This window comes from Motacilla alba, chromosome 13, assembly GCF_015832195.1.
Source record: "Motacilla alba alba isolate MOTALB_02 chromosome 13, Motacilla_alba_V1.0_pri, whole genome shotgun sequence".
Taxonomy (NCBI): domain Eukaryota; kingdom Metazoa; phylum Chordata; class Aves; order Passeriformes; family Motacillidae; genus Motacilla; species Motacilla alba.
In genome coordinates this window covers 7,723,545-7,750,698 of record NC_052028.1, presented here as the reverse complement: position 1 = coordinate 7,750,698, position 27,154 = coordinate 7,723,545, and the positions used below count along the sequence as shown (strand labels likewise).

The 27,154-nt window shown below is 44.9% G+C and overlaps 1 protein-coding gene across 7 annotated transcripts in view; it reads right to left on the bottom strand.

The window, feature by feature from the left end:
• ACSL6 (acyl-CoA synthetase long chain family member 6) overlaps positions 1-27,154 on the bottom strand; it is a 54,180-nt gene that overhangs the window by 3,938 nt on the left and 23,088 nt on the right. For 5 of the 7 annotated variants that reach the window (XM_038150074.1, XM_038150079.1, XM_038150081.1 and 2 more), the window contains exons 2-19: positions 23,169-23,389; positions 21,448-21,562; positions 20,581-20,645; positions 20,075-20,176; positions 19,894-19,993; positions 19,034-19,212; positions 18,154-18,186; positions 17,114-17,165; positions 12,223-12,296; positions 9,132-9,344; positions 6,576-6,710; positions 5,346-5,480; positions 3,509-3,604; positions 2,608-2,680; positions 2,119-2,207; positions 1,450-1,566; positions 1,110-1,253; positions 274-375 (exon numbers count right to left, since the gene is read on the bottom strand). In XM_038150074.1, coding sequence (XP_038006002.1) covers positions 274-375; positions 1,110-1,253; positions 1,450-1,566; positions 2,119-2,207; positions 2,608-2,680; positions 3,509-3,604; positions 5,346-5,480; positions 6,576-6,710; positions 9,132-9,344; positions 12,223-12,296; positions 17,114-17,165; positions 18,154-18,186; positions 19,034-19,212; positions 19,894-19,993; positions 20,075-20,176; positions 20,581-20,645; positions 21,448-21,562; positions 23,169-23,389 — 2,045 coding nt within the window. The remainder of the gene's footprint in view (positions 1-273; positions 376-1,109; positions 1,254-1,449; positions 1,567-2,118; positions 2,208-2,607; positions 2,681-3,508; positions 3,605-5,345; positions 5,481-6,575; positions 6,711-9,131; positions 9,345-12,222; positions 12,297-17,113; positions 17,166-18,153; positions 18,187-19,033; positions 19,213-19,893; positions 19,994-20,074; positions 20,177-20,580; positions 20,646-21,447; positions 21,563-23,168; positions 23,390-27,154) is intronic. The other 2 variants (XM_038150077.1, XM_038150076.1) reach the window with 2 other exon arrangements.

Here is a 27,154-nt window from a genome sequence, read left to right as displayed (position 1 = left end):
GTCTTATTTAGTTGTCTTATTTAAGAAATCTAAGCAAACACAACCTCTCCTTCTGCTGTACTGTTGTTTTCTGCAAGACAGATTCTTGCCCCCGCCACACCAAAGCTGGCAGAGGTTGGTACCATTAGTCAACACATATCACTGGATCCAGTCAGCCTGAATGTTCAGTGAGGAAATAATTCTTGTCACTGAAATTGTCATTCCTAGACACAATATTGTGCACACATAATGCTACAGGGAAAAAAAAAAAAAGTCTGTACTGCAGATACAAACCTTATTTTTACAGAGTTCTGCATATGTTCCTTCAAACCCTCTTTTCTTTGCCCAACCTGGCATGACTTCGGAATCGGGCACCACAATTCCCACCAGGAATGCCTGTAGGTAAAGGAGAAGGAGAGTTGCAGGTGAAAGCTGAACCACATTCCAGGCTCTTCATTGAAGTGAATACACAAGTCAGCTGAATTTCTGCATGCATATTGCTTCTTAATTGTTTAATTAATGTTTAATTATGTCAATAATTTGCTAACATATAATCTGGAAGTACATTCTGAAGTCTGTGCCTTTTTCTCAGATAAAAATTTTCCTGCATTTACCAGCAGTTTTAATACCCTCTGTTGGGTTTGTGCTCCTCCTGCACATTAATAACTCAAATGGCTCTGCAAATTGCAGGCAAACTCTGGTGCCAAGGGAAGGCTCATGCTTGTTGAGCCTTGAATGCAGAGGATGAATTGCCATGGCTTCAAAAGCTGTAGGTGTGTGTATAAATGTCCAAATTAACAGAACAAGATTGGTCAGAATGGGCAGGCAGTGCCCGGGGCAGCAGTGGCTTTGCCTTTTCCTGGCTTACCACAGGCATGGTGGCAAAGGACAGCATTGGAGACCCAAAGAGTGACACCAAAGCCAACTTAAAAGCTTGACCTTCAGCCACAGCATTCTCTAAGGTGCCAAGGGTCCACCAGCAGCTCAGTTCCTGCCTGGCTGTCAGCCAGCTCCAAAACAGGAGGGAGACAATGTGGCATGATCCACTCACATTTTCCCTTCGTTCAAGCCCAGCTCTGTCTTCTAACTACTAAGAGTAAAGTAAGATTTTCTGAAAGCTTGGTTTGTACCTGCAGGCTGTCTCCATGGACATAGATCTGAGCAACAGGGTCACTGCGGATGTAGATATTCTCTATCTTCTCCGGTGCAATGTATTCTCCCTGAGCAAGTTTAAATATATGCTTTTTCCGATCAATAATTTTAAGGGTCCCATTCTGTTAGGAGAAAGAAATGAGAATTCCCAGAGAAGTTATTTAACCACAGAAATCCAGCAAGTGGTCTGTCTTTAACAGAGCTTTCAACTGCCTGTTGTGCTTTCAAATGCTTATTCTGAGACCTAAGTTCAGTCCTTGAGAATTTACTTGGGATAATACAATTGCCATAAGAACTCTGAGTGTGTCCAGTACGCACAGGTAACCACTTTCCAATGTCTCCTGTGTGAAGCCAGCCCTCCTGGTCCAGTGCCTCAGCTGTCCTCTCTTCATCTTTCAAGTAACCTTTAAACACATTGGGTCCTTTCACACAGATCTGCAAAACAACCAGGAGTGATGATGAATTATTTTCTTATTCTGCTATAAATACAAGTTAAGTAGTAACTCACTAAATTTGAAATATTTTAATGACTGTGCTCCATGATGGAGTTATTAAACTATCTATGGATTTTTTTCAAGCTAATGGAAATATGAAGTAGGGTTTGCAAAACTGATTTGTTTGAAGTTGATTTGCATTCCATTTGCAGTTAAAAACAACAAAGTTATTTCATTAAGTTTAGAATTTGTGTAGTATAGAAATCACAGCAATGTAGAGATCACAGCAATGTAGAAATTATAGTAATTCAGCTCTTCTTAGCTGAACTAATTAATTCAATCTTAGCAGTTCAAGGAATCAGGCTGGAAGTACTGCCACAGCTCCTTTTTCATTAATTCTTTGCTGCTCTATTGTTAAACTTCCATTTTCCTTTCCTGATTGCACAATGTAACACATCAGCAACCATGCATGCTACAAAGGTAAAATGCTTCTATAAACTACTTCATACAGTGTTAACTAGTGAGAATTTGATATAAAAATGTGATTTGCTACCTCTCCTTCTCCTTTGGAAGCAAAATAATTCAGTTCTTCCACATCCTTCAATCTGATTAAGTTACAGGGCAAAGGGGCTCCTACATGACCTGGAAATCAAAGTTATCAAGTCACTTGTCATCTCTCCTATAAACAATAATTAGCATTTTATCATTAGTTACTTGCATAGTTGTAGATACACTGGATGTTCTTGCAGGAGCTGTGTCTGTGTGCAGAAATAATTTCCTTAATTAAGGTTTTGCACTATTAAAACTAAATACCGACACCTTTTTGGATATAAAACCTATTCTGAAATAGCACAGAGTGGTTTGGGTTGGAAGGGACCTTAAAACTCATCTCATTCCAACCCCCTACTATGGGCAGGAGCATCTTCCACTAGATCAGGTTTCTCCAAGCCCCATCCAACCTGGCCTTAATGTTACAGTCCATAATTTCCTAAAGGAATGTGCATTTCTTTTATTTCTTCAAATGGTGGAAGAAAATAATTACCTGATGTCCAGTCACCTGGAGTTGTAAAGGTGCATCCAGCTGTGCATTCTGTTTGGCCATAGCCTTCATAAACCTGACAAAGAAACAGGTATCTTTAAAAGATCATAAAAGATTTTGCTGTTACAAACTGAAATGCCAAGCATTGCCCTCTGTTGCACAGTCCTGTGAGCTGAGCCTGCAGCTGCAATGTGTGGGTGCCCATTCGCCATGGGGACACTGTCCCTGGCTTCTACTGTGTACAAAATTCCATTTACATAACTAGGAAAGACCATGGCTCTATATCATTGACAACAGGGAGATGATGAGTTGAGCACTTAACCTTTGATTCAGGACATAGGCTATGAGAGGAACTTATTAATGGGGAAAAAAAGGTATTTTTGTGGGACATTTTGAAAATCCACCCTTTTTTTTTCCTGACTAATTTTAGGCTCTCAAATGAGAGCCTAAAATTAGGCTTTCAGTTGCCCTAGGCTTCCTCTCACAGAGAAATAATGCAGTGGACATGTCAAGTGGGCTAGGCTGATGTCTGACGATTAGCTCTCTCAGTTTCTATATAGAATAAAACTCATGTAATGAAGTTCCCAGCACTTGCACGAACACATTTAATTTCACATACTCATTTTGGTGCTGAGAGGTGGGTAGGATGAGCCTGTGGGATTTTCTGGGAGATGCCCAAAGTGAAAATATCTCTTGTCTGTTACTGCCATCCCAGGGCTGTTCCCACCCCACTGAGCTCCAGGTGTCCCAGGACTTCATGGCTGCCCCAAGCCCTGCTGTTCGATCCACGCTGGTACAGCTGTCCTAAATGCAGTTCTGAGGGTCTAACCCATCTCCTTTCTTAAACACCACGTGTTCTCTTGCTAGCAGTGGATAACATCCCTGAACAGCCACACAAACCCACCTGACATCCGAGGGCCGCGCGGAGGAAGCCCAGGACGGTCGGGGACGCGGGGGCAGCGCCTGTCACTATCATGCGGACACACCCCCCAAGACTCGCCTGTTTGGTAGCAGGAGGAAACAGAAGAAAGCATCAGAAGCTACTGCAGATGGGAAAACCATGAGCTTGCACAAAATGCTCTCTCTAAGATAGATGTGCAGGATTTCCTGCCCATGGCATGGGGTCAGAATTAGATGAACTTCAAGGAGTTTTCAAACCCAACATTCTGTGGTTCTGTGGCCATGTATGGAAATATGAACTAGCTCTGAAGCTTTCCTGAGGGATAAAACCCCATTCAGTGCACAGAGACAGGAGTGCTCATGTCCCTGGCAGGACAAGCTGCTCAGCCTGGGCTCCTGCAACTGCTGTGCCTGGGCAGGCTGCAGACCTGGCTCTGGGAACTGCTGGGAAAAACAGACTCTTCCTCATCCAGTCTTCTTTGCTTATTTACACCTCACTGGTTTTAATGAATTGCCTCCCAAGCCCTCTAAAATAATGTTGTCTCTTTTTTAAGGCAGATGACCTTCAAATATTTCTGGAGGGTATTACATCAATTCCTGTGTCCTATTTCACTTCTTTCTCCTCCCCCTTCATTTCCTTTTCTTTATTCTAGAAGTAAAAAAGAAAACCCAGCACAAAAGAAAACAACAGCTGACTGAGTCTGCCCGTCTCGCCAGCCCTTGCATCAATATGCAGCCTGGCTCGCTCCCGGCTGGGTGAACTCTGCTATCTTTGCACACTGAGGACAACTAATCCACAGACCACAAGTACAGTCAGTTTCTTTAGTTAAAAATAAAGTGGCATGTCTCCAGATAAGTCATCCGATTAAAAAAATGAAGTAATTAGAGCCTCCTGGAGTAGTACAGAGCCCAAAAAAACTGGTTTAGAGCCAATTTAATCTCTTTTTTTTACTGAGATATGTGGGAAGCAGAAGGGCATTCTGATTTCTTTCTTCATGGTTGCTAAACCATGATTCATGTGTGCATTTTTTCTTTACAACCTTATTCTTTTCCTAGGAAGAAAAGCAGGTTTGAATATTGAAACCCAGTTGAAACCCAACCCTAAATCCAATTTGTTTAGATTTTGCAGGAAACTTTGGAGCAGCATCTCTTTGATCAGTGACTCCTTTCCATGACCACCTTTCTGAATTTCATCCCTAGATACCTTTCCTCCTCCCTCTCTCTTCTGTCTGAGAGCTGCAAATAATTTTTGGCACTATTCCATAAATTAGTGATTTCTTGGTGCTGCTGAAGAGGGATATGGCAAAGGTCATCTTAGCTTGCCTTGTGTTTCTCCATTTCCCTCTGGAAAATTATCCCTGAGAGAATTGAAATTTTAACATTATGCATGGTGTTTAAAAACAAAAACAAAAAAAAAACAAACAAAGAAAGAAGGCAAAACTTAATGGAGCAACAAACTGTGCTCAGTTTCCTTTTTCTATTCCATTTTCCAGTCTGTTGTTCACTAGTGAGTAGTGATTGCCCAGAGTTCATCATCAGGCAAGTGGACTACACTGACTTTAAGGAATCATAGAATTGCTAAGGCTGGAAAAGACCTCTAAGATCATCAAGTCCAACCATCAACCCAACACCATCTTCACAACTAAACCATGTCCTCAAGTGCCACATCCACCCCTTTCTTAACACTTCCATCACTCCCCTGGGCAGCCTATTCCAATACTTGACAAGCCTATCCATGAAGAAATTTTTTCTACTGTCTGAAACTCCCTTGTCAGAAAACCAGTCATTGCTAGAAGAAACAAGAGTTCTTTGAATTCAGACTCTCTTCCTGAATCGCTTACCTGTATTTTATTAAAGAAGAGTTTATCCCACAAACTGTCGTTTCTAATGATGCCATTTCGCACTTCAGCCTTTTTCCGTCTCGCCGCGAATTCCAGGATCCAGCGCTTGAGGGATGTGTCAGCCTGGCTGAAGATCTGCGGGAGCGCGGGATGGCAGAGCAGGTATCACAGAGGAGAGAGAGAGCACATCAACACCTCCCCATGACACCCACACAGCCAGGTGGCTACAGTTACATTTGCAGCACAGGTAAACAAGGCTACACTGGGGTTTGTTAGTGGGGGAAAAGGAACGATGTGTTTCACTCCATTCCCTATTGCACATGTGGTTCCTCTGGGGGAAAAGACAGGATGGTGGTACAGGCTTCGACTGCATTGACAGGGCTGCTCTTACTATATAATTTCTGTGACAGGGTTCAGTGAAGCTCATGCAACCTGAGCAACAGGGAATGAGCAACATGAACAGGTATCAGTGGTGGCTGATGTGGTGATGGGGGCTGCATTTACCTGAGCTTAATCAGGCACCAGCACAAACTCCACCTCAACAAATGAGACATCCCCAGTGCCTGTCTCCTTAATAAAACACAGAAGCCCTGACCTTTGGGAAAAATTACATCAGTAGCTTGTGCTTAAGCTTGTCTTTAGCAGATAAGTCTTCTGAGGAATAAATATTCCCAGCTAGTCAAACAGATTTAATATGATGACCAGACATGCCTGTCTTAAATACCCTGCAATACCTTTACCTTAGTTTTAAAGATTTCTAAATCCAAAAGCCACTGTCACATTTACACTGCCTAAATCCTCAAAGGCTTTTTGAAATTTCTGATTTCCAGCTGTTGTCACCACCAGAACAAGAGATTTGAGTTTCAAATCTGGTTGAAGGGTACAAAAAGTCCTTGTGCAGCCAGGTTTGACTGATGTTTCTGTGATGAAGAAAAATCCTGTATCTCTAGAAACATCACTGGTAATCTTAGTGAGGACAGGGTAGCAGGCTAGTACAGAGGGATTTCATATTCATATGTGATAGCTGTGTCTGGAGTCTGTGTAAGAATACAGACTTACACACTGAAGGAGCTGTATCCATTAAACAGGGTGAGAATGTGTCTGCAGCAAGGCAGAAATAGTGTCATCTGCTTGAGAAATCTCCATGACTAAGGGAATTCTTCCACATGAGTAGTAAAAGGGACATAAACTCCATTGTTCCAAAAAGAGGAAGATCAGAATCCAGCTCACCTTGTCATACATTCTGTTCAGCAGCCGTGGCACGACAGGGAAGATGGTTGGCCGCAGGGCCTTCATATCATCAGACAGGAGGCGAATGTCTCCTTGGAAGAAGCCAATTCGCCCTCCGTGGCAGTAGACTACAGACTGATGGGGAGAAAGAGGAACACATGTAACCCCTTGGCTTTCAATCCCCAAAGCAAAGCATTCCTCCCAAGCGCAGAAGCTCCTCTTCTGAATTTCTACTCTGCAATGTGGCAAAAATGGGACTTTGGAAATACAAGAAAGTAATAATAAATTTTGTGCTGAAGAGAAATATCCAAATGGTTCTGGGCATTTTTCAGTACAAGCAATTCAGCATCTGCCAAATTTACCACTTGTTCCAGAAGAACAAGGAATCAAAATTTTCAGAAGGGATTTCCCTTCATCCCTTGCATATGGGGATGGAGAAGTCCCAGTTAGGGTCAGAACTTTCCTAAAGCCCAGCCCTGCCATAGCAGCTCACAGCATGAGGACCTACCATCAATACAGAAATGCAAAGTAAGAAACATCATAAAACACGGAGCAGCAGCCAATTTTTAGATGTTAATACTTTAGTTTTGTTTAAATACAACAATATAAACTACGTTAGCAATACAGTGCCTGATCCTGTATCCCAGAAATAGAAGCCCACTTCATGAAAGGTGCTTGACTTGCATGGAAACTACAAATCCAGAAGCCTTGTACTTGAAAACAAAGCAGGATGTTTTCCTCATCAGCAGAATGGAGCTCAATATGTGAGATGGGGCAGAGGGGCTGCTGGCCATGAGCCAGCTGGTAGCTGGTTGTGGGTAACCAGTAACCCTGCCAAGGAGCCATCACAGACTGGGTCAGTCTGGCATTTTATCACTGCAAAACATTTGGAGACCAGCACTTCTCCCATGGTTTTACAGTGCATGGAGGAGAAGGTGTCCTCAGCAAGTGCCTGTGATGCCAGAGCTGAGCCAGCCTTCCTGAGTAGACTGAAAACTTCAGCTCCCTTTTGTGGGCTTGTCTTCCCCAAAAACCTACATACGTTGAAAATTCATTAAGAGACATCCACGTCTTTTGTGCCACTCCTAAAAATCTGCAGTACTAACCAAATTGCTCTCACTGCTCTGTCAGGCAGTTAGAGACTGTCTCCATCAGCTGAAACCACAGGAATTTCACACATGTGATGTGGGTTTAATGAAAATCACACTGCTGAATCTGTGCTTTACACTGCACATGAATTTTTAAAAAAGTAACCAGTGTGCTCATTGGGAATTGAAAGAAACAACTAGAAATTTTTAGCTTTAAAGAATGTATCTCTATGATTTTAATTGTAAATTACAGGAATTAATAATGTTGGCCAAAACTAGGGACACTGATGCAGTGCTTGCTATTCAAAATGCTTTTGAAAATGAATACTTAGCCCTTTTGAAAAAAATCTTTATATTAAGCTGTTTCAGATGGTAGGATAAACCTGGACATCCTTTGGAGGCTGTCCCTTTCAGTACAGCAACATCCTGTGAAATGAAAGCATTTTCAGTGTTTCTAATTTCTTTCTGCCAACCCATCAGATGAATTTTGAATAATTATATTCTTGTTTGCCTGAACAGTGCTGGCACACTGACCAACTTGCCTTGCAGGTGGAGAAAGGCTGGGTTGTAATTCCCTAAATCTTTCATGGGCTTTTACTTCGAATTTGTGAGAGTGTTTAACAGAGAAAAATATATTATTTCTGGCACAGATGTTACTAAGAAGTGGGAGGTTTATATTCAGATGCTTGTCTGACTCAGAAAGTCTGCTTTCAGCCTGAAACAGGCCTCCCTGAGAAAGTACAGAGCTGCAACTGGATCCAGATCCAATCTTCACATACTGGATCAATTTTAAGTTTGCAGCTTCTCAGGCCAGGAGACCTGGCTGTCTCACCTGACTTGCCTAACTCACCAATTGTGGCACAAGTCATCACCCTTTTTTCCTTTCCCAAAGAGACATGGAGTCAGTTCTGTGAGCTGGCAAGAGCTTGGATCTGCCATAATTCCTGGGGGACACAGGCTCCAGTGAATGGCCACCACATGCTGCCCTGCTAGGAGGATCATGTGTCTCAGCATGATCTCAGTTTCCTCTTTTTCAGGGTCTGCCAGGTTGGGGTTTTTTTACAGATCATGTTATTTATGCAATAAAATCATTTTAGCTGATGTAGAAAATGGCATGAAATTATCTTGACTCACACACCTCATCCTAGAGTGCTTTGAAAAGCTGTCCCACGAATTGCTCAGGTAGCAGTAGCCATGAGCTGAATGAGCCATGAGTTTGGCTCATTGCTGAAGGGGTGTTTTTCAATCCCTGAGCCAGGTGTAAGCTGGAGAACTTGGGAAAGTCTCCTGGACTCGCAGCCATGTCACTGAGACCACGGCTCTGGTGTTATGCACATGGCACTTCTGGAGTACAAGCCTTTTTAGTGCTACAAGATATTGCTGGTTATTTAGTATTTTATTCATTTTATTTTATTTTTTTTGTTGTTGGCGTGGAAAAAGACGATTTCCACTGACACCGTGACCTTACCTGTACCATTCTCTCAAACATGTGTGCTAAAGGCAAATAGGAAATGTGTACATCCTCACAAGTAGGAGACCACTGACTCTGGAAGAAAACACAAGGAGCCCCACGAGGCCTCGTCAGTTCAGGCAGGTTTCTTACCTGTATAACTCTTTCAAACATGTGAGCCAGAGGCAGGAAGGAGATGAGCACATCGTCCTGTCTCGGAAAGATCACTTTCTGCAGGTGAAGGGCATGGGAGACAGAAAGGAAAGAAACACTGACAGGAAGACAACAAGAAAGTCATAAAATAATAAAAAGAAATATGGCACCAGAGGAGCAAAAGGGTAAAGATTGTCAAGAGAGGAGGGAGCGGCGGACACAGGGAAGCGTTAAAGCCACAGCATCATGGAGCTCAGTTAGCAGGAGGAGTAAAGAGCACGGAGATGTACACACAGGGCAATGCAGAGGGCTCTCCTTGGCAGAAGGCAGATTGTACCCACGCAGCTCTCGCTGGGAATGGAGGCTCACCCTGATGGAGAATCCCACTTTTATTCACTGCTTTCTACCAGGAGGTGCCGAGACCCTGATCTGTGCTCTCAGCTGTGCAGGCAGCAGGATCCTGGTGCAAACCTGCAGGAGCCCCCAGGATCCCAGTGCTAACCTGCAGGAGCCTCCTGGACACCAGCAGGGCTCTGCAGGAGCAGCATTTTCCCACATTGCATACAGCCATTCAAGAATCACAGTGTTACTAGAGTCAAAATTAGCCATTTTTTTTCCTTCTTGGATTAATCATTGGTTTGAATCAATGTGTCATAAAACTAATGATTTAATCTTAGGCTTCAAAAACTAATTATTTCTGTTAGTGTTTCTCATCATTTCAAGTGATTAAAATATGATTTTAAGGGCATTATGACTGTCCCACAGACAGGGGAAAGAAGGGAAGGGGGAAGAAAAGTGACCAAAGTCTTGATTTTGACAAGTTTTTAACTCTCTCTTGAAGGCTGGAATAAACATAGGCCTTAAGAGCCTTACCTAACCCATTCCCCAAAAGAAAATAACCTTTCTGCCAGCATTTCCTGGGGAACAGCCTGTAGTATTATGGATTAGAAAAACTGAAAGGTTGACTACCCAATAATTTGCATCAAGGCCAGTGGTTAGTGGAAAATGGGTATAAAAATCTCTCAGCTCAAGGTATTAACAGTTTATACCCACTTGCACCACCACTGCTCACAAGGAATCAATAGCCCATGACCTGGGATACAGTGGAGGCAGACACAGGAGTTCATCCCTCAGGGGATATTTTATTGAAGTTAAATCTGCACTGGTCAGATTTGGGTATGGCCTCCCAGCCGTCACCTACCAAAGTCAGACATCATTGACCCTGTGGGTGTTCTCAGCATCCCATATTATATTATTGTGTCTGTCAGTCTAAATGAAGCCATTAGGGCCTGCAGATCTATTTATACATTATTTCAATTTGGCTTCATTTTCTGCAAGCATAGTAATGCAAAACCTTCAATATCAACCAGTGGTTTTTTTTATTACTGCTGTAAGAGACCAGACAAAATAATCTGGTTTTAAATCAGACCAAAATTATGCCATTGAATAGCATTTCACAGTTGACACAGTTGTCCAGTTAAATGTAAAAATGCAAACAGCTTCTTGGTATTTGAGAACAGCCTTATAATAAAGCTCTGGACTCACTTAAAAATACATTTGGTTTGTAAAAATCACTGAACTAAGCAAAACTGCCACAAGAACTTGTAAACAACAAACCCACAGAACTTCTAATTTTATTTCTTTCATTTATACTACTTTCAAATATTTCACACTTTACACTATTTCATTACTATGGTCAGACATTACCCAAATCTTGTGGATCAGCTACAGGCATTTACCCTCTGCTAGCAATACTCTGGTGACTGGAGATTAATTTATAATCACACCAGACTTGGGTCTCAATCTGATACCTTTGAGATTTATCAGGGTCCCACTCCATAGCAAACACTAAATCCATTTTAGTGGACCAGTTCTGAAAGATGCCAAGTTCCCTCAGCTCTAAATTAGTACTCTTCCGAAATAAATGCCTGCCCGTAGAAGCTCAGGCCTCCCCAGGCCTCAGCTTTCATTTGTGCCTCTTGCTGCCACTGAAGCTCCATGCTGAGGAGCCCTCACTGGCATTTTGTCCTGCACACTGTGGAGACACAGTCCTGCAAACACTGGAACACATGAGTTCAGTGGGATTTCTTACATAACATGTCTCAGTTTCTTTACAGAGGTCTGGAAATCTCAGAAAATTCCAGGATTAAAGTAATAAACTGCAGTAATTTCAACATCAACAATAAGACCAGTAAGGGATATGAGGTAACCAATTGTCCATCCTATGAGCATGTAACTACTTTATAGAATTGCCTGTTCACTACCAGAAATTGGATTATTTAGATTTGTTTTATATAAGATGTATAAAATCCTTAGTACGTCATGGTCAACTGATTTTGCTTCCTATATTGTTTCTAAACATGAGTTTACATGTTGTGTGAAACATATTATAAAGGCACTTGGCCAGCACTCTGCTATGCTCTATTAGAAATATGTGTAACAAAACCTGAAATATACTGGAAAATCAATAAAATTAACCATTAACCCTTCTGGTAAAAAATCATGTATGTTCTTATATATATATATATATATATACACACACACACTTTGTATGCAGAGAGGTTTCAAATAAATAGCAACATTTTTGGGCACAATGGGACACAGAGAGCACAAGAGGAGCTTGAACTCCTCTTCAAGCACCAGTTGCAACTGTACAGGGCTTGTGTGCTCTCCTAATTCTTCAAAAAGAGTTAATGAGTTGATGTACAGAAGTCAGCATTGTTTCTCAGAAGCCCTTAGTGCCCTACAGAGCCTGGGAGCCAGAGCTGCAAAGAGCATTTTAATGCCCTCCAGAAGTGTAGATTCAGCCTTGCTCCATTCCCATGGATTTGGCCCTCTGAGCAGGAAAAAAAAAAGTCATTTTTTATCTGCAAGAGCATACTTCCAGCCCATGCAGGGCCACAGCTTAACCCACACACTCTGCACATGGCAATGTGTTCTAGCTCAGGGTAATCACCTCCGTCACTTTCAAAAAGCCTGAAAAATCCGCCACCACGTTTCCATGGGTCAGCATAGCACCTTTGGGATTTCCTGGAAGGAAACAGAGAGGGAGTTTAAAAGATAAGCCATAAGGTAACTTTCAAAATCTGAACAAAAAAAAAAAACCAAAACAAGAAATGGTTAAAATATTATGTTCGCTTCTTCAATTTTAAAACATGCAATTTTCACCATCATTTCTGTGCACCAATATGCACCAAAAACACTTACTGCAATACTCAAAACTTAATAAAATGATACTGCAAACAGAAATATTTCTCTTGGAGACTCTGGAAAACAGGTTCCAGCAGAAATAGCCTAACTGCAATTTCTGAGAGTGCTCAGATGGAGCCACTCAATAAGCACAGCCATCAGACTTGGCTGGCTGTTCCAGCCTCTCTTGGGAGGATTTATTTCATGCAGATTTTGACTAAGAATGATCTTGAACACCAAGAAACACTGTTTAAAAGGCTGTTATACTCCTACTTAGCCAGTACTCTGGATAACATGAGAAATGCAGAGAACAGTGCAGGTAAAAATTAGGCTACAAGAAGACCCTTTGAGAATACAATTAAGGAAAAAGTCATGAATACTATGAGCAGCAGAGGTGTCTTGAAGACAGCCCTAAATCCATCATGGAGCCAGCAGAGCCCCTGTGTTGTGTTCCAGAGCTGGGCGCTGCCCCTGCAGCATTTCATCCACCACCAGCAGGCACCTCAGCACCACCAATATTTGCCTTTTTACACTGCTTTTACAACTTGGTCAGCTGACCATGATACACCTATTGCATTTCATATCTTTTGGACACAAAACCAGAGTGTTTGTTAAGCAGCAAATACACAGGCTGGAACCTCCATGTTCACAAAAAAGTGGCATGGAAGGCTCTGCACATCCTCCTATCACAGCACTGTCCCTTTTCATCACCCTCCAAGGCTTTACTTGTGGAAATAAGGTATAGCTCAGCTCAAATAAAGATTATGGGGCCTGCCTCTTTCTCTCCAACATGTTTTTAAGCAGATTGTTTTAATTCCATCACACCACTGCCACGTAGTTCCTGGTGCTTTGTGTGAAGGCAGATCAGGGGAGCTTTACCTGCAGGTGCCCAGGGTGTCCCCAGTACACTGGGCACGAGCAGCCTGGCAAAGCTCCTTCAGTTAATGTACAAAATGGTAAACCAGCCAGAATTTCATTCTGCCTTCCTCAGATTAGGAAGAGACTGTGGTGCTTTGTGAATATGTTTCAGCACAGGAATGTTTAATCCTCTCATTTCAGAACAGTTTGAGGGCTGTGCTGCTAGCCCTCCAGTGTGGGCATGGGCACAGACATGGGCACACTCAGCACTGAGCCCTTTGCCCTGCCAGCGCCACCACCATCACTCCTACTCAACCTCCCAAATAATTAAAGGCAGGCACAAACAGCAGCAGCAATTGTTGCATACATTTATTGCAATAGAGCAGGATCTTTTTAACACAGTATATGGTACTGAAAACCCCTATTTGCTGCTCCAAGTGTCTTGAGTAATTCAGTCCCAAACACTTGCAGATGAAGATGGTGCACAGGGGGTTGGTTTGGTCCCATCTGAAGCTCAGGGGTGAAGCTGACAGCTCTGCCAGCCACGGCTGCTCCCATGCCAACGTGTTGAACCAGCAGGCTCACGCACAGGTGCCAAACCAGCCTGGCAGGTTGTTTTCACAGCTGGGTGCACACATGGATCCAGGCTCCAAGAAACGTCCATGTACAGGTGTCAGTTGTGCACACACACCACGACTCCAAAATTACTTGTGTTATTGAGGAGTGTCCAGCCAAACACTGGTGCTCAGCCCCTGCAGTTCTACAAGCAGCTGTGCTCCTGCAGTGTCACAGTGGAGAGGATGTGCTCAGTACTGGTTTGGAACTTCAAAACTGTGCCCTCTGGCACACATCTGGTCCCTGCACCTTGGCAAAGGTCTTCAGATGTGTCTTGGAGGATTTCAGGTGTTCAGTGCCAGGCTGGGTGGGGCTTGGAGCCAACAGGTCTAGGTGAAAGTGTCCCTTGCTAAGGCTGGGAACTGGAACTAGACATGCTTTGAAGGTCTCTTCCAAGCCAAACTATTCCGTGATTCTAGGAGATTTCTCAGATGTTTGACCCATTTACTCACTCTACCTCTGACTTGAATGCAGATTCAGCATCTCTGCCATGCCTGGAAGCCGTGTTAACATCCTGACTCCTTCTTCTGCATCCCTCTTCTCGCCCAGGCTCAACACCCTGGACAGGCTGCAGTGATGATGGTGTCTAAGCAGAGCAGCAGTGTTGGAGCCAGGAGAGCCTCCATCAGGAGAAATCCAGAACAAACCATACTGTTATGGGACAGCTGCAGCTTTTTGGGCTGGGGGACTCCTGTAAGCTTTAACCTTCCTTAGTAGCTCCAAGAGTTAACCTGGCAAAAATAGGTGCCCCTTTCCATGAGCCCTTTCCCAGAATTACCACTTTGAGAGAAGAGGGTTGGCAGGGATGCTGCTTTTCTATTTAAAAAAATCAATGCCATTTCTGTAACACTGTTCTTGTTTGAATTTCCTCACAAAGACAGGCCCAGTGAGTGTCCTGTTACAGAATGGATACCTTGCAATCCATTAATAACCCAGGAATGTCAAATCCTCCTTATCTTGGTGCCAGGCTTGTTTGATAGTTCTTATAAGCAATAATAGAACCTTTAAAAGAATAGAAGAACCTTTTCCACATTGCCAAAAGGGTCTTTCAAGTACTGCAGCACTTAAATTTTTATCCACCTGGATCAGTGGATCCTTGAGGGAATGACAGTTGATTGATTTCTCTGAAGTAGCCAACATGAAAAATTGTATCCTGACAGTTTGAGGATATCTATGTATCTTTGGCCCACTTCCAAGCGCTGATGGCTTCTTGGCACAACCATGGAAGTTGGTCTTGTCATCCAAGATAAGCAACCTCAGCCTCTCTTTTCTCCCTGAGGAGGCATTGGGGCATCTGGTCCTATCAAAGAAAAGCAAGTGTTAAAGTCTGCTCTTGGGGAATTCTTTCCAATTCTACAATTTTCAGGAGAATAATTCTACAGCAGAGATTTTTTTCACACCACAAAAAAATATTTAAAGCCCTTTGGAATTAGAAAAGCCCTAGAGATCATATCCTTTGGAAGAAAATTCTAAATTTAGTCACTAAAAATTACATGGGCTATATAAAACTCTTACACAAAGCACAATGTAGAAAACAGACCAGAGTGTTGATGCAACCTCTGGAAAAGGCAGAGAGAGATGTGCAAAGTTGTGCAGCAGCAGAGGATGGGCTCATGCATCACAAAGCATTGTTATAAGAGGGTTCAGTTTGAGATGATTTGCAAAATTGAAAATCTCTGGTTTGGAAGGGAGAAAGGAAATGAACTTCCTGGTTGTCCTATTTCTGTAACTCTGGGCATGTTTCTAAGAAAAGCACAAAATCGGAAACTGGCCCATGATTGCATCTGCAAATAAAAAAGAAAATCAAAAGAAACCTTCTCTATGCAGAATTTCTTATTTAGAAATAAAAATATCAACAATAGCATGACTTGAAAAATAATTGCTCTGCACTTGAACACGCACAGAAGCACACTGTGCCCATGGCATGGCTCCTTCTGCTGTACCCATGGCATGGCTCCTTCCATTTCCACTGCTCCCATTTGTGCCTGGCCACTTTGCACTCACTCTGTACATGGCTGTGATGTTCATGTCCAGCACTGAGGTCAGTCTTTCCCATTTAGGAATTCCAGAGCTGGAACAGAGCAGAGTCACAGGCTCCTTTCCCTCAGTGCTCTGCCCTAGGCAGTCCCATGTGTAGATCTCAAAACTAAGGGCCATACACGAAGGTAAAATACCCAAACCCTTTTAATACATCTTGAGCTTGTACTTGGAGATGATAAAGCAATTGCCTACCTGGTCTGAAGCACAGGTCTTTTCTGGGAGGTGGAGGATGAAGGTGTTCCCTTGTGCTCAGCCTGACCCGCCATCTGAGGAGCACCAGCAGCTCCCAGCATCTTCTGCTGAGACCAAATTGAGGATGCTCTGGTGTAGGACCAAGCATTAGGCAATCCCAAGAGCACAGGATCTGGAAGAGCTGCTCCAGCAGTCCCTGGAGCATGGACCTTCTCTGCAGGCAAGTGTAAAAGCAGTGTCCCAAGCAGTGGTGCCTTGTGCATCTGCCCATACTGCTTCAGGGAGATGTTACAGAGGCTGAGCTCTCAAGAGTAGGAAATTCCTGCAAGCTGATGAAGACCAGGGTCTGAAGAGAGGAGAAAGATCTGCCTCTGCTAAGAACAGGCAGGAAAATGATGTTGCCCCTCTCTCCAAGAAAAAGAGGCCAGCAGCGCATGAGTACCAGCACCGTGGGCTGCCCAGTTCATCCCAAACTTCTCCAGCACTTGGTGTCATGAGCAACACACAAGAAGAGGAGGCAGAGGTGACAAGGACCTTGTTGAGGCTGGAGACATCAATGTGCTTAGGATACAGAGAATGGAAAGCTCTGGAACCACATTTTAGGTTTTTTTTTTATTTTTTTAAAAATATTTGCAAAAGATAAATATCAATCAACTGAGTACTTCACAACTACACAACAAAATGGGAAGCAGACACATGGGTGGATTTTCAGACAACTGGAAAATCATACTGGCAAAGTGTATGTCAGAGAATTCAATTGAAAAATAAATATATTGTTATTTTTAATTTCAATCTACAGAAGTATATAAACCTATATATTCTTAAATATTAAAAATGCCTAGAAATATCATTGCTGTATCAGTATAACAGCAAGTTTTTTATGTATTGAGGTTGGATTAATAATTAATTTCATAAGATATTCTAACATGCCTAGATTAAAATGCTTCTTTTACCTGTAGTGCCACTAGTAAAACAGACAATTGACAGATCTTCTGGTCGAGGAGGCTAGAAATACAAAAGTAGATTAAGAAAATCACATCAGTCAAATGTAGATGTGTCAGTGGCAGAGATTGTTGACATTGTAGAAACCTAAAGATCAAACCAATTATGTTTTTGCTCTGACAAGAGAAAAAAAAAAAGAAAAAAACCCTATAATTCCCCTCAGCAGATACAACCAGGTTTCTTCAGCTGATGCAGGCTCTATTCCTCCCTTTATGCTGTGCTCCAGCTGCACTAAGGGCATGCTTTAGTGTTTGTCTCACAGTTAGTATTTTCCAAGCCACCACCTATATCTTTAGACATGTGGGACAACTTGAGATAATTCTTCAATTTCCAGGTCAGTTCTGGAAAGAGCTCCACAACAGGGGACAAGATTCCAAAACTGCTGATTGTTTCCATTTCCAGCAGCATCTCTGTATTCTTAGCACCTCCCCATACCTGCACTATTTTGGGTCATGAATGATTAAATAAACAGCTTGAATATCAGAAGCTGCTTTTGAATATTGTATGAATGTGAGCAGCCTGTGAAAAATATCAAAGCAATTTTCCCAAAAATCTCCCATATAAAAACTGCCAAGTAGTGCTTCTGAACTACAGGAACCCCAGCAGAAAGTGAAGGGTACAGAGACATTCCCCCAGTGTCACCAGGGTAAGGTAGTGGAATTAGGGTAGCTTAACAATGGCATTTAATTACTGTCCCATTAACATGTTCATAGCAGGATGAGCTGTCTCAATTGAGTGTTCCAGGTAGAGGGAATAAAGCAAATACTGCACATTGTTCCCTGTGGGGGTGGTGAAGCCCTGGCACAGGTTGCCCAGGGAAGCTGTGGCTGTCCCATTCCTGAAAATGTTCAAGGCCAGACTGGACAGGACTTGGAGCAACCAAGCACCCATGGGAGGTGTCCCTGCCCATGGCAGGGGGGTGGAATGAGATGAGCTTTAAGGTCCCTCCTGCTGCAGTTGTAAGTGGGAAAAGCAACAAGCCAACACTCACCACAGGCACATGTCGACTCTCACGGCCACAGTCCTGGAAGAGATGAAAGCAACAAAAGGGATTTCCACCTTAATTCCTGCAGTGTAACCCATTTGCTAATAATCTGCAAACCGCTAAGGGAGAGTGTGAGCTAAAGCAGACAAATTCCTAACTGGCACTGAGGCCATCTTCATTATCCTGAGTTTCTTGCCTTAACTGCAGTGCCTTCCTTGGATTTCAAGTAGTGTTTGGGTTGGTTGAGCTGTACCCAGGGTGTTTCAAACAAGTGTGAGGCTGTGGGCTCACATGTAGTGTGGATGAGGATCTGTAGCAATGCAGAGTCCCCAGGCAGGTGCAAAGGAGAGCTGCTTTATTGCAAAAACCAGGCCTTTTTAAGCAGTTAGCCCATTATCAGTCACATAGTTTTAAGGCATAACAAACATAATTCAACCAACCACCACAGACCACGATGTGAACACACAATGGTTGTAGAACTTGTGTTCATACCCCTAATTCAGCTGAGTCACTCTCCCACAGTCCTTTTCTACTTAGCCAAAGTAGCAGGCCTGAGCCATGATTTTACAAGGCCTTCCTTTTGTAGAGTTTTACTTATTGGCAATATTGTATGAGGACAATGTCTCAAATAACAACCCCCTTCCCATGCTTAAATAGCAGCTGATAGCATATTTGAGGATAAAGAATTGAAATGTTGGCTCTGCTATCAACAAGGAATAACACCAAGAGCCAAGTGCACCAAGCATCAGCATTATCAGCCACAAGCTGCTCTTTTGTGCTCTCCAGACACTCAACCTGGCATGACAATTCACAAGTCCCTGTGCATCGTACTGTCCTTTTACAGATATTACAAAAAATAGTAAAAGGGGAGAGAGAGCAAACTCACCTCCACCTCCTGCATGGTCTGGATGCGAACCCCACAGCTCTTCCCTCTCTCTGTCAGCTCCTTCTCAAATGGGTCCATCAGGATGATAGACCTCAGGCCTGGTGTTTCTCTCCTCTCCACATGGTCAAGGAGTATCCTGGCTTTTTCAGGCTTGTCACAAATGACTGTGGAAATGTCAGCTGCAAGAAAAACAGCCAAACAAGCTGTTAGCAGTAAATCATCTTTAATGCAAGACTAGCTCATAGCTAACACTATATCAGTTCTGATAGTCACTCCAGGCTACACCAGAATTCCCAGCATACAGCACATGCTTCTCCTGAAAAATGAGGGAAAAAATGCAGTCTTAGCTAACCTAAGTCAATGTCAAAGCTGTAGTTGACATTTACAATTATTCTCAGAGAGACTGTTCAAAATATTAAAATTGATCCTCATATGCATTAAAAAAGCTAAGAGGCAAAATATCAAGCGACACAGGAGTGGGTGGCTATGGAGTGATTCCCACATCCAGAGCAGCCTTTATCCATGGCTATGCACAGCTGGGCATGTGGAAAATGCAACAGAAGCAGCACAGGGACACACAGCTTCTCAGGAACCTCTCTAAGTGAATTCAAGACATTCAACAAGTATAATCACAATGCCCCATCCCTGGAAGTGTTCATGGCCAGGCTGGATGAGGCTTGGAACAACCTGGTCTAGTGTAATGTGTCCCTGCCAACGAAGAGGAATTGGAACCAGATGAGCTTTAAGGTCCCTTTCAACCCAAACCATTCTGGGGTTCTATGATCATCTGTCTTTTAGAAGCAGAAAATGAACCATTCTGAGCAACAGGAGTGAGAAGATCACATCAGTGTTGATTTTACCTGTGTTGACAATGTACCGAATGGCTCCAGGACCCAAGGTGTCATAGAGGGGAACCACCACCATGGAATAGGTGTAGCAAGCCAGCTCAGAGATGATCCACTGAAGGAGAACATGGAAGCACAAAGGTGAGAAGAGGCCATGAGAGCAGATATAACTTGAGAAGAAAAATAAAAATCTCACCTCTGGACGGTTTTGAGCGAAGACGCCAATGAACTGCTTCGTGGATGGCTTGCAGCCCTGCTGCAAAAGGCCTGAACCCAGAGCTTCTGCTCTTTCAGCCACCTGGAATTTGGAGAGGAAATAATACATAAAAAAAGAGGAATATAAACAATACCAAATGAAATAAAGACTTACAGGGAGGCTCTCAAATTATTGTATTTCCTATCTAAAAGTCCAATTTTTATGTTATCATGAACCATCATTAGCTGACTAGCAGTTGATGAGGTCGGCAATGCCCCATGGCTCCAGAGTGCCTCGGTGCTGCTTTCAGGAGTGGGCTCATGGCATGGAGCCGGCCTCTGAAAGCTGACACACCCCTGTAACACCTGGATGTGCCAGGGTGGGGACAGCAGGAAGCATCACACGGTGCGTGAGCAACCTCCTGGTCTAAGGTGCAAGCACCCCAACACCCCTTCTTGTGTTGGGCAGGGGAAGAGGATGCACAGTGGGTGTCACATCCAGCTCACCTCCTTGTAGGACAGCCACTGGTAGGGCTGCTTGGGCTTCCTGAACCCCAGGCAGGGGCCATTCTCTGAAAGACACAAACAGAGATGATGAATTATGGAGAGGCAGTGCCAGGAGTTAACACATGGGGCCATGATTTGGGGGAGCCCTCCAGGAGTAAATCCATAGTTAATGGGTTGGTTCTCACAGCAATCCCCAGCAAATTACACACACAAGTGCATCTGATGGGAGACGAGCTGCTGATGCCCCAAAAAGGCCTCAGTTCTCCCACTGACAGCAGCAGTTTGCCCCAAACAGCCTCATTAAAGGACACTTCTCCAAATATCACATGAGCATTAGTGTCTGATAAGGGCACTGATCCCAAACACCAGCTCCCACTACTTGCACTGCCTTTTGATTTAAAAAGGTGAAAACTACTATGTTTAGCCCAGCCTACTCTGGAGGAAGGTAAAACAACACACAGCAGTGCATGACCAGGTGAAAATTTGAAAAGTTTGGATAATTTGCTAGTAATATCTACTTGTAGAAATCCATTCCTCCATACACCTACCGAGTCCTTCCTTTACCCCTGTCTTGGGGGGCAGAATATGTGCAGATCTACTGGGGTTTTTTTATGGTAGCAGAAATACTACTCTGACCATGACATTGTTGCATCCAATGAGGCAGGGCACTGTAAACAGCAGTCATGGAAATAGTTATGGTAGAGCAGGGAAGAGTCATCATGGCTCTTTGGAGTGGGAGGTGATGTCTCTAAAGTGTGTGAGAGCTCTGTGACGATACCATGGACCACGGGGTTAGAACATCTGCATGGCCTGGTCCCCACTTCTCCCAACTTCTGCTCCTAGCCCTCCTCACCACTGTGCTCTCACCGGAGATGCTGAATCCCCTCCTGAAGACCTCGTACATGGTCCTGGCATCATCGTAGTAGTGTGTCAGCAGCTGCGGGCTGTCCCCAATCACCGAGCGGCGCGCCCCGGCCAGGCCCTGCGTGAGATGGGGTGACATGAGATGACACAGCCAGCAGCACTGCTCAAGGGGTGGGAGATGGGGAAACCCCCAGCATAAAGCAGCACGCTCCCCAAATGCCAGCAAGACCTCTGTGACCACCACCTGCCCCAAGACCCAAAGGGATGTGAGAGGGGGGACACTGACCTCAGCACCTCAGGGTTACGAAGAACCCTCTGGTCACAGAGGATCACTTGACCCAGCTCATTGTCACTGAGATAATTGATATTTCCCTAGGGAATTTAATAAGGAATTGTGGATCTGGAAGTAATGGAGTGGGGATGTGCTGGGGGAAGCCACTGCTCTAGGCTCCACAGGTCCCCAGGACTAGCATCATGAGCACTTCCACAAGGACATCCAGGCCAACATGAAGGACAAACCAAGGCAGAGGCCAGCCTCCAGTGCCATGAGCTCAGCAGAGGTGTTTTAGGAGTGGGCAACCACAGCGACAATGACCAAATCAGGACTGCAATGGGAGTCAAAAAAAAGTCTAACTAAAGCCCTAATCACAGGGAAAAACTATCTTCAAAAATGTAAATTCCTCCCACTCTTTTAAAAAGCTGTTGGAATTAAAGTCAATGACGTCTTAGAAGGAACATCACGAAAGGCTTTAAAAATTCTCATCCCACTTTCAGATATTAAAATAAGTGGAGACAATACTCAGAAATATTTCTGTTTTTTAAAAGAGCCACTAATTGTTATCCTTGCAAAAGGCTTTAATGATGTAACTCCTCAGCCTCTAAGCATGGATTCAGGTTTACTTTTTCTTACTGTTACCAAGTTTGCAGCACCAAATTCTGCAATGGGCACACATAAAGAGTGCAAGGTGATCTAGTCTCATCAGCTATTGTCTTTCAACTGTTTCTCCCATTCAATGGCCGTGCCTCTAATTTTTGGCCATGGATGGTTGAGCAGAGCTAAGACCAAAATTTTACTGAAAATGTAAGAGAATAACATGCTGTATTCTAGTTTTTTAGCTTACAGGAAAAGGTGAATTAAGGGGTAAAGTGATCCCTGGCACAGTGCATTACATGGTTGATTTCAGGATGAGGTTGGGGAACTACCAAAACAACAACAACAACAAAAAAACCTTCCTGGCATCCCCTGTGGACATAGATCTATAGAAACAAGTCCAGAGGAGGCCATGAAGATGATTACAGGGATCCCTGTGAGGAAATGCTGAAAGAGTTGGGGTTGTTCAGGTTGAAGAAGAGAAGGCTCCAGGGAGACTTTACTGAAGGGGGCCTACAAGAGAGCTGGAAAGGGGCTTTTTACAAGGGCACATAGTGACAGAACATGAGGTAGTGGCTTCACACTGAAATAAAGTGGGTTTAAATTAGATGCTAGGAAAAGATTCTCCCCTGTGAGGGTGGTGGGGCCCTGGCACAGGTTGCCCTGAGAAGCTGTGGCTGCCCCATCCCTGCAAGTGTTAAAAGCCAGGCTGGACGGGGCTTGGAACAGCCTGGGATGGTGCCCACGGCAGGAGGCTGGAATGAGATCATCTTTAAGGTCCCTTGCAACCCAATCCATTCTATGACTTCCAGGCATGCAGATCTTGGGGAAAGCCAGCCGGGGTTGCCCTCACCTCGACTTCTTCCGACTGCATGCGCAGGTCGCAGGGCGGCTTCACGGCCCTGGGCCGGCTGGCAAACCAGTAGGCCACGACGGCCGCGAAGGCACCGAGGCCCACCAGCGCCGTGGCCGGCAGGTTGCGGAAGAACTGGCTGAGGTCATCGAACTCGGGCAGCCGCAGGCTCCGCAGGATTTCCTGAGCCTGCATCTTCTCCACCAGCGAAACTGCAAACTCTGCAAGAGCCAGAAGGATGGGTCAGGCTGGGTGAGGTCAGGCTGCGGATGGGCAAAGGCAGCACGGGGCTCTGGGAAGAGGAGAACATGCTTTGCCTCATCAGCCATCGCAAACACCCTGCTCTGCTGAGCCCGGGCTGCCTGCCAGCGACCACCCTAACAGAGAAAAACAGCATCTATGGAAGAGACAGAAGAAAGGAGGAAGCATCCACAGCAGGGTGAGCTGGAACAGACCGCTCACTCCCTAAGGACAGCTGAGTACCAATGTACAGGAAGTGATGCAGCTGCAGTTATCTGGAGTGAGAGATGCTGGGACAAGCTCTAGGATCCAGCTAGGACCCTCAGGGCTGCCGGGAGCTTTCTCTGCCTCCCCTGAGCAGGACTGCACAGACAGGTGTGCTGGGCTCACAGAGTGGGAGCTGCTCCTGGGAAAGGCAAGGTCACGCTGTGGATCAGGCACTGATCTAGACTCTGCCCCGGCAGGTTGTCTTGCTTTTCCCTTTTGCACAAACAGAAACAGCCACCAGAGAGAAGGAGCCAAGCAGGTGGCTCACTGCTCCAGAGTGAGAGGTCAGGCGGTCCTCCGGGGACTCGTGTTTGGGAGATGAGTACACAAGGAACATTTTAAATAACTCCTGTTTACAGTGACAGCCCCGTATCAGCTTCTCACTGAGGAGTCCCCAGTATTGGCCAGTCCTCTGAGGAATGAGCCAAGCAGGTGCTGCCCAGGGGGAATCCAAACAGTTCAGGTTTCCCACAGTTCTATTTATGACTTTACAAGAGTCAAGGTCTTAAAAATGTTTTTCAGCCACATGAGCCCAGGCAGCCCTTTCCCTCTTGCCCTTTGGCCTTGCTCCAGCTTGTGGAGTTCCATGGCCTCACTTCCATGAGGGGGCCAGGACTTCCCACATAACAGCACCACTAACACAAACCTGCTTTTTTCCTCCTGGGAGCAGTGTCTGGGCTGCACTATCCTGAAAGTCCTGAGGGTCAGGACTATCCTCTAGTAGCCTTCTCCTATGTTTGTGCCAAATGAGCATTGGGGCTGGCACAGGCCAGGTGGTGAAGACAGGGGCACCCCTTGCACAAAGCTCTGGAGAGGGTTGGTAAGTTTGCAGAAGAAAAAAAAACAACCAACATAACAAATAATTAACCTCACTCACTTTTGGGCTGTGAAACGGTGAGGGCAGCAGCAAGGGGACAGCAACACAGAGCCCATGTTCAGGGTTATCCATCTCCCCCTAAGAGCTCTGGCCCAAATGTCCCTCTGGCCCCATGCTGCTCCCTGATGCTGGCCAACATCCCATAGCCACCTCTGCTCCCAGAGAACTCCTGACTGTGCAAACCCCCTGGGACCACAACCAGCCTCTTAAAGAATAGTTAAACCCCTCCAATAATCACATCCAGATGATGTTACTGGGAGATACTCACCACCCTCCTGAGATTTGAGGACCTTTTCAGAAATCTCCACATGTGATAAAATACTGACTATGCGACTGCACTGATGTTAGGATGAACTGTGAGGGTGGTGAGGCTCTAGCACAGCTTGCTCAGAGAAGCTGTGGATGCCCCATCCCTGGAAGTGTTCTAGGATGGGCTGAATGGAGCTTGGAGGAACCTGGTGTAATATTAGGAGTCCCTGGTCATGGCAGTGCAGTTGGAACTGGATGAGCTTTAGGGTCCCTTTCAATCCAAACCATTCTAGGATAGAATAATTCTATGGACTGAGACAGAGTACTGATTTCTCCCCTCAATATTTCTCAACACCAGAGTATGAAAAGCAGCCTAACAAACACACTTTTACTACAAAAATGGGAGAGCTTAGCAAGGGAGCTATTAATTTACTGATGAATTGCCTATTTGTGCAAAAGCATTTCGGCAAGTCCCAATTAAGACTGTCTGCTCCCAGAAACAGCCTGTCACACCAAAAGTAGCCACCCAGCTTGCTGGTTACACTGAGATCCTGGGAATTACTCCCTCAACAGCAGCCTGTAAATGCTGTTTTGTATCCATCCATGCAGTTAAGTTGAAAATGGAAAGCTGGGAAGGTGCCTGTAGGAACAGCACTGCCATGGGGGGATGCTTGGCTACAGCCATATGCTTCTGCCCTGCTTCTGCCCTGCTCAGCTGCAGGGATTGCCTGGGTAGCAGCAGGACCAGGCCTTTACACCCATCTGGGTCAAGGGCATCCACAGACATCTAGAGCTCATAGCATCAACAGAAGGGTCATGAGAGTCAGGGCTGCACTTTCTGTTCACATTCAATTTTGGCACTGCAGAGTTCACACAAGTTGCCTTTCGCAAGAGTTAATCCTGGGTTTTCCATCCCAAAGTGATTCGTGATAAGTCCATACTTGATCTGCCCAGAGCAGCCAACTCGCCCTGGGATGGTGGCCAGGAAAGGAGCCCAGGTGTGTTTGGGATGATCAGAGAGAACTGCCTCACCCCCTCCCTATACCTACAGAAAGAGGGGTCAGGGGTGCCTGGATCACGAGTCAAGACAAGCAGGTGAGCACCTCATGGTTCCCATGCTCTGGGAGTACATTTCTCACGTGATCAGGAAAATAAATAATAGTAATTGAAACCCAGCACAGTTGGGCTGGGTTACCCATCAGCAAGGCAGCATTGCACTCCAGACTGCACATCAAGCAGCTGCTGCTGTCACCTCGGGCTTGGGATCAGAAGCAGGATGTTCTCCACACCCCTTCTCTACATTTCTGTTACCTTTGTGCCTCATTTCTGCTACCTCTTGGCCTCATTTCTGTTGCCAGAAGTGGATCTACCAGCCTGCTACAATTCACGTTCCCCATAGGCAAGCAGCCCTGGGTGCCGGCAAGCAGAGCATGGCACCCAAGCATGTGGCACATGGAAACACCAACATTTCCATTTATTCCAAAAGGCACTTCACATCACCCAATTTCTAAAATATTCCCATGGCAAAGAAAAGAGAAAAAAATACACAAGGAAGGACAGAAAAAAGTGGTTTGGAGGAAGGAAGCAAGAAGTGCTGGAGAAGTGCCAGGAGAGAACAGCCATGGGTAAGAGCTGGGTGTGCCTGGCACAGAGGAACTTCTCAGCCTGGGACTGGGCTGAGCAGGGTTCCTGCAGCCTTGGGACTGGGCTGAGCAGGGCTCCTGCAGCCTTGGGACAGCCAGCAGTGACACTAGACTCCAGGTCACCCACCAGCCTGTGTTCATAGCAATCACCCCCAGAACAGGGCTTATTTATTTATTTTGGCTCTCTTGTACAAATTAGTTTTCATCTTTTTCTCCTGGAAGTGTTTCTGTAACTCCAGTCAATGGAGTTCAGTGACATAAGCCAGTGTGGGAACAGCCTCAGACTGCTGGTGTATGCCTAATGCAATTAAAATTCTACTGGTCCTGTGCAGCCATGCAATCACATCCTCCCTACCATTCCATCAGTTCCTGCTTGGGAAGAACATCTCCTGTTGGGGCATCTGTATCCTCCTGCCCCCTGCACTCACAGTGGGGTGGGGAAGAGGCAGGTGATCCATTTTATCCTGGAAAATGGGCAAAGTGTCCCATCACCATCCCTTTATTCAAGCCCCAAAAAAGGCTATTTACGTTAGACTTCATAGCACCAAACCAAACCCAAATAAGCAGTTTTCAATATGTCTGAGAGTATTAACAGTTTGCAGTGGGGAACTGTAAAGCAGAACCTGTGCCATGCAATGGCGCAGAGCACAGAGACCCTCTGCTTCTCCCAGAGCAAGCTGGAATATCCTGCCAGCCAGCAGTCACCATGG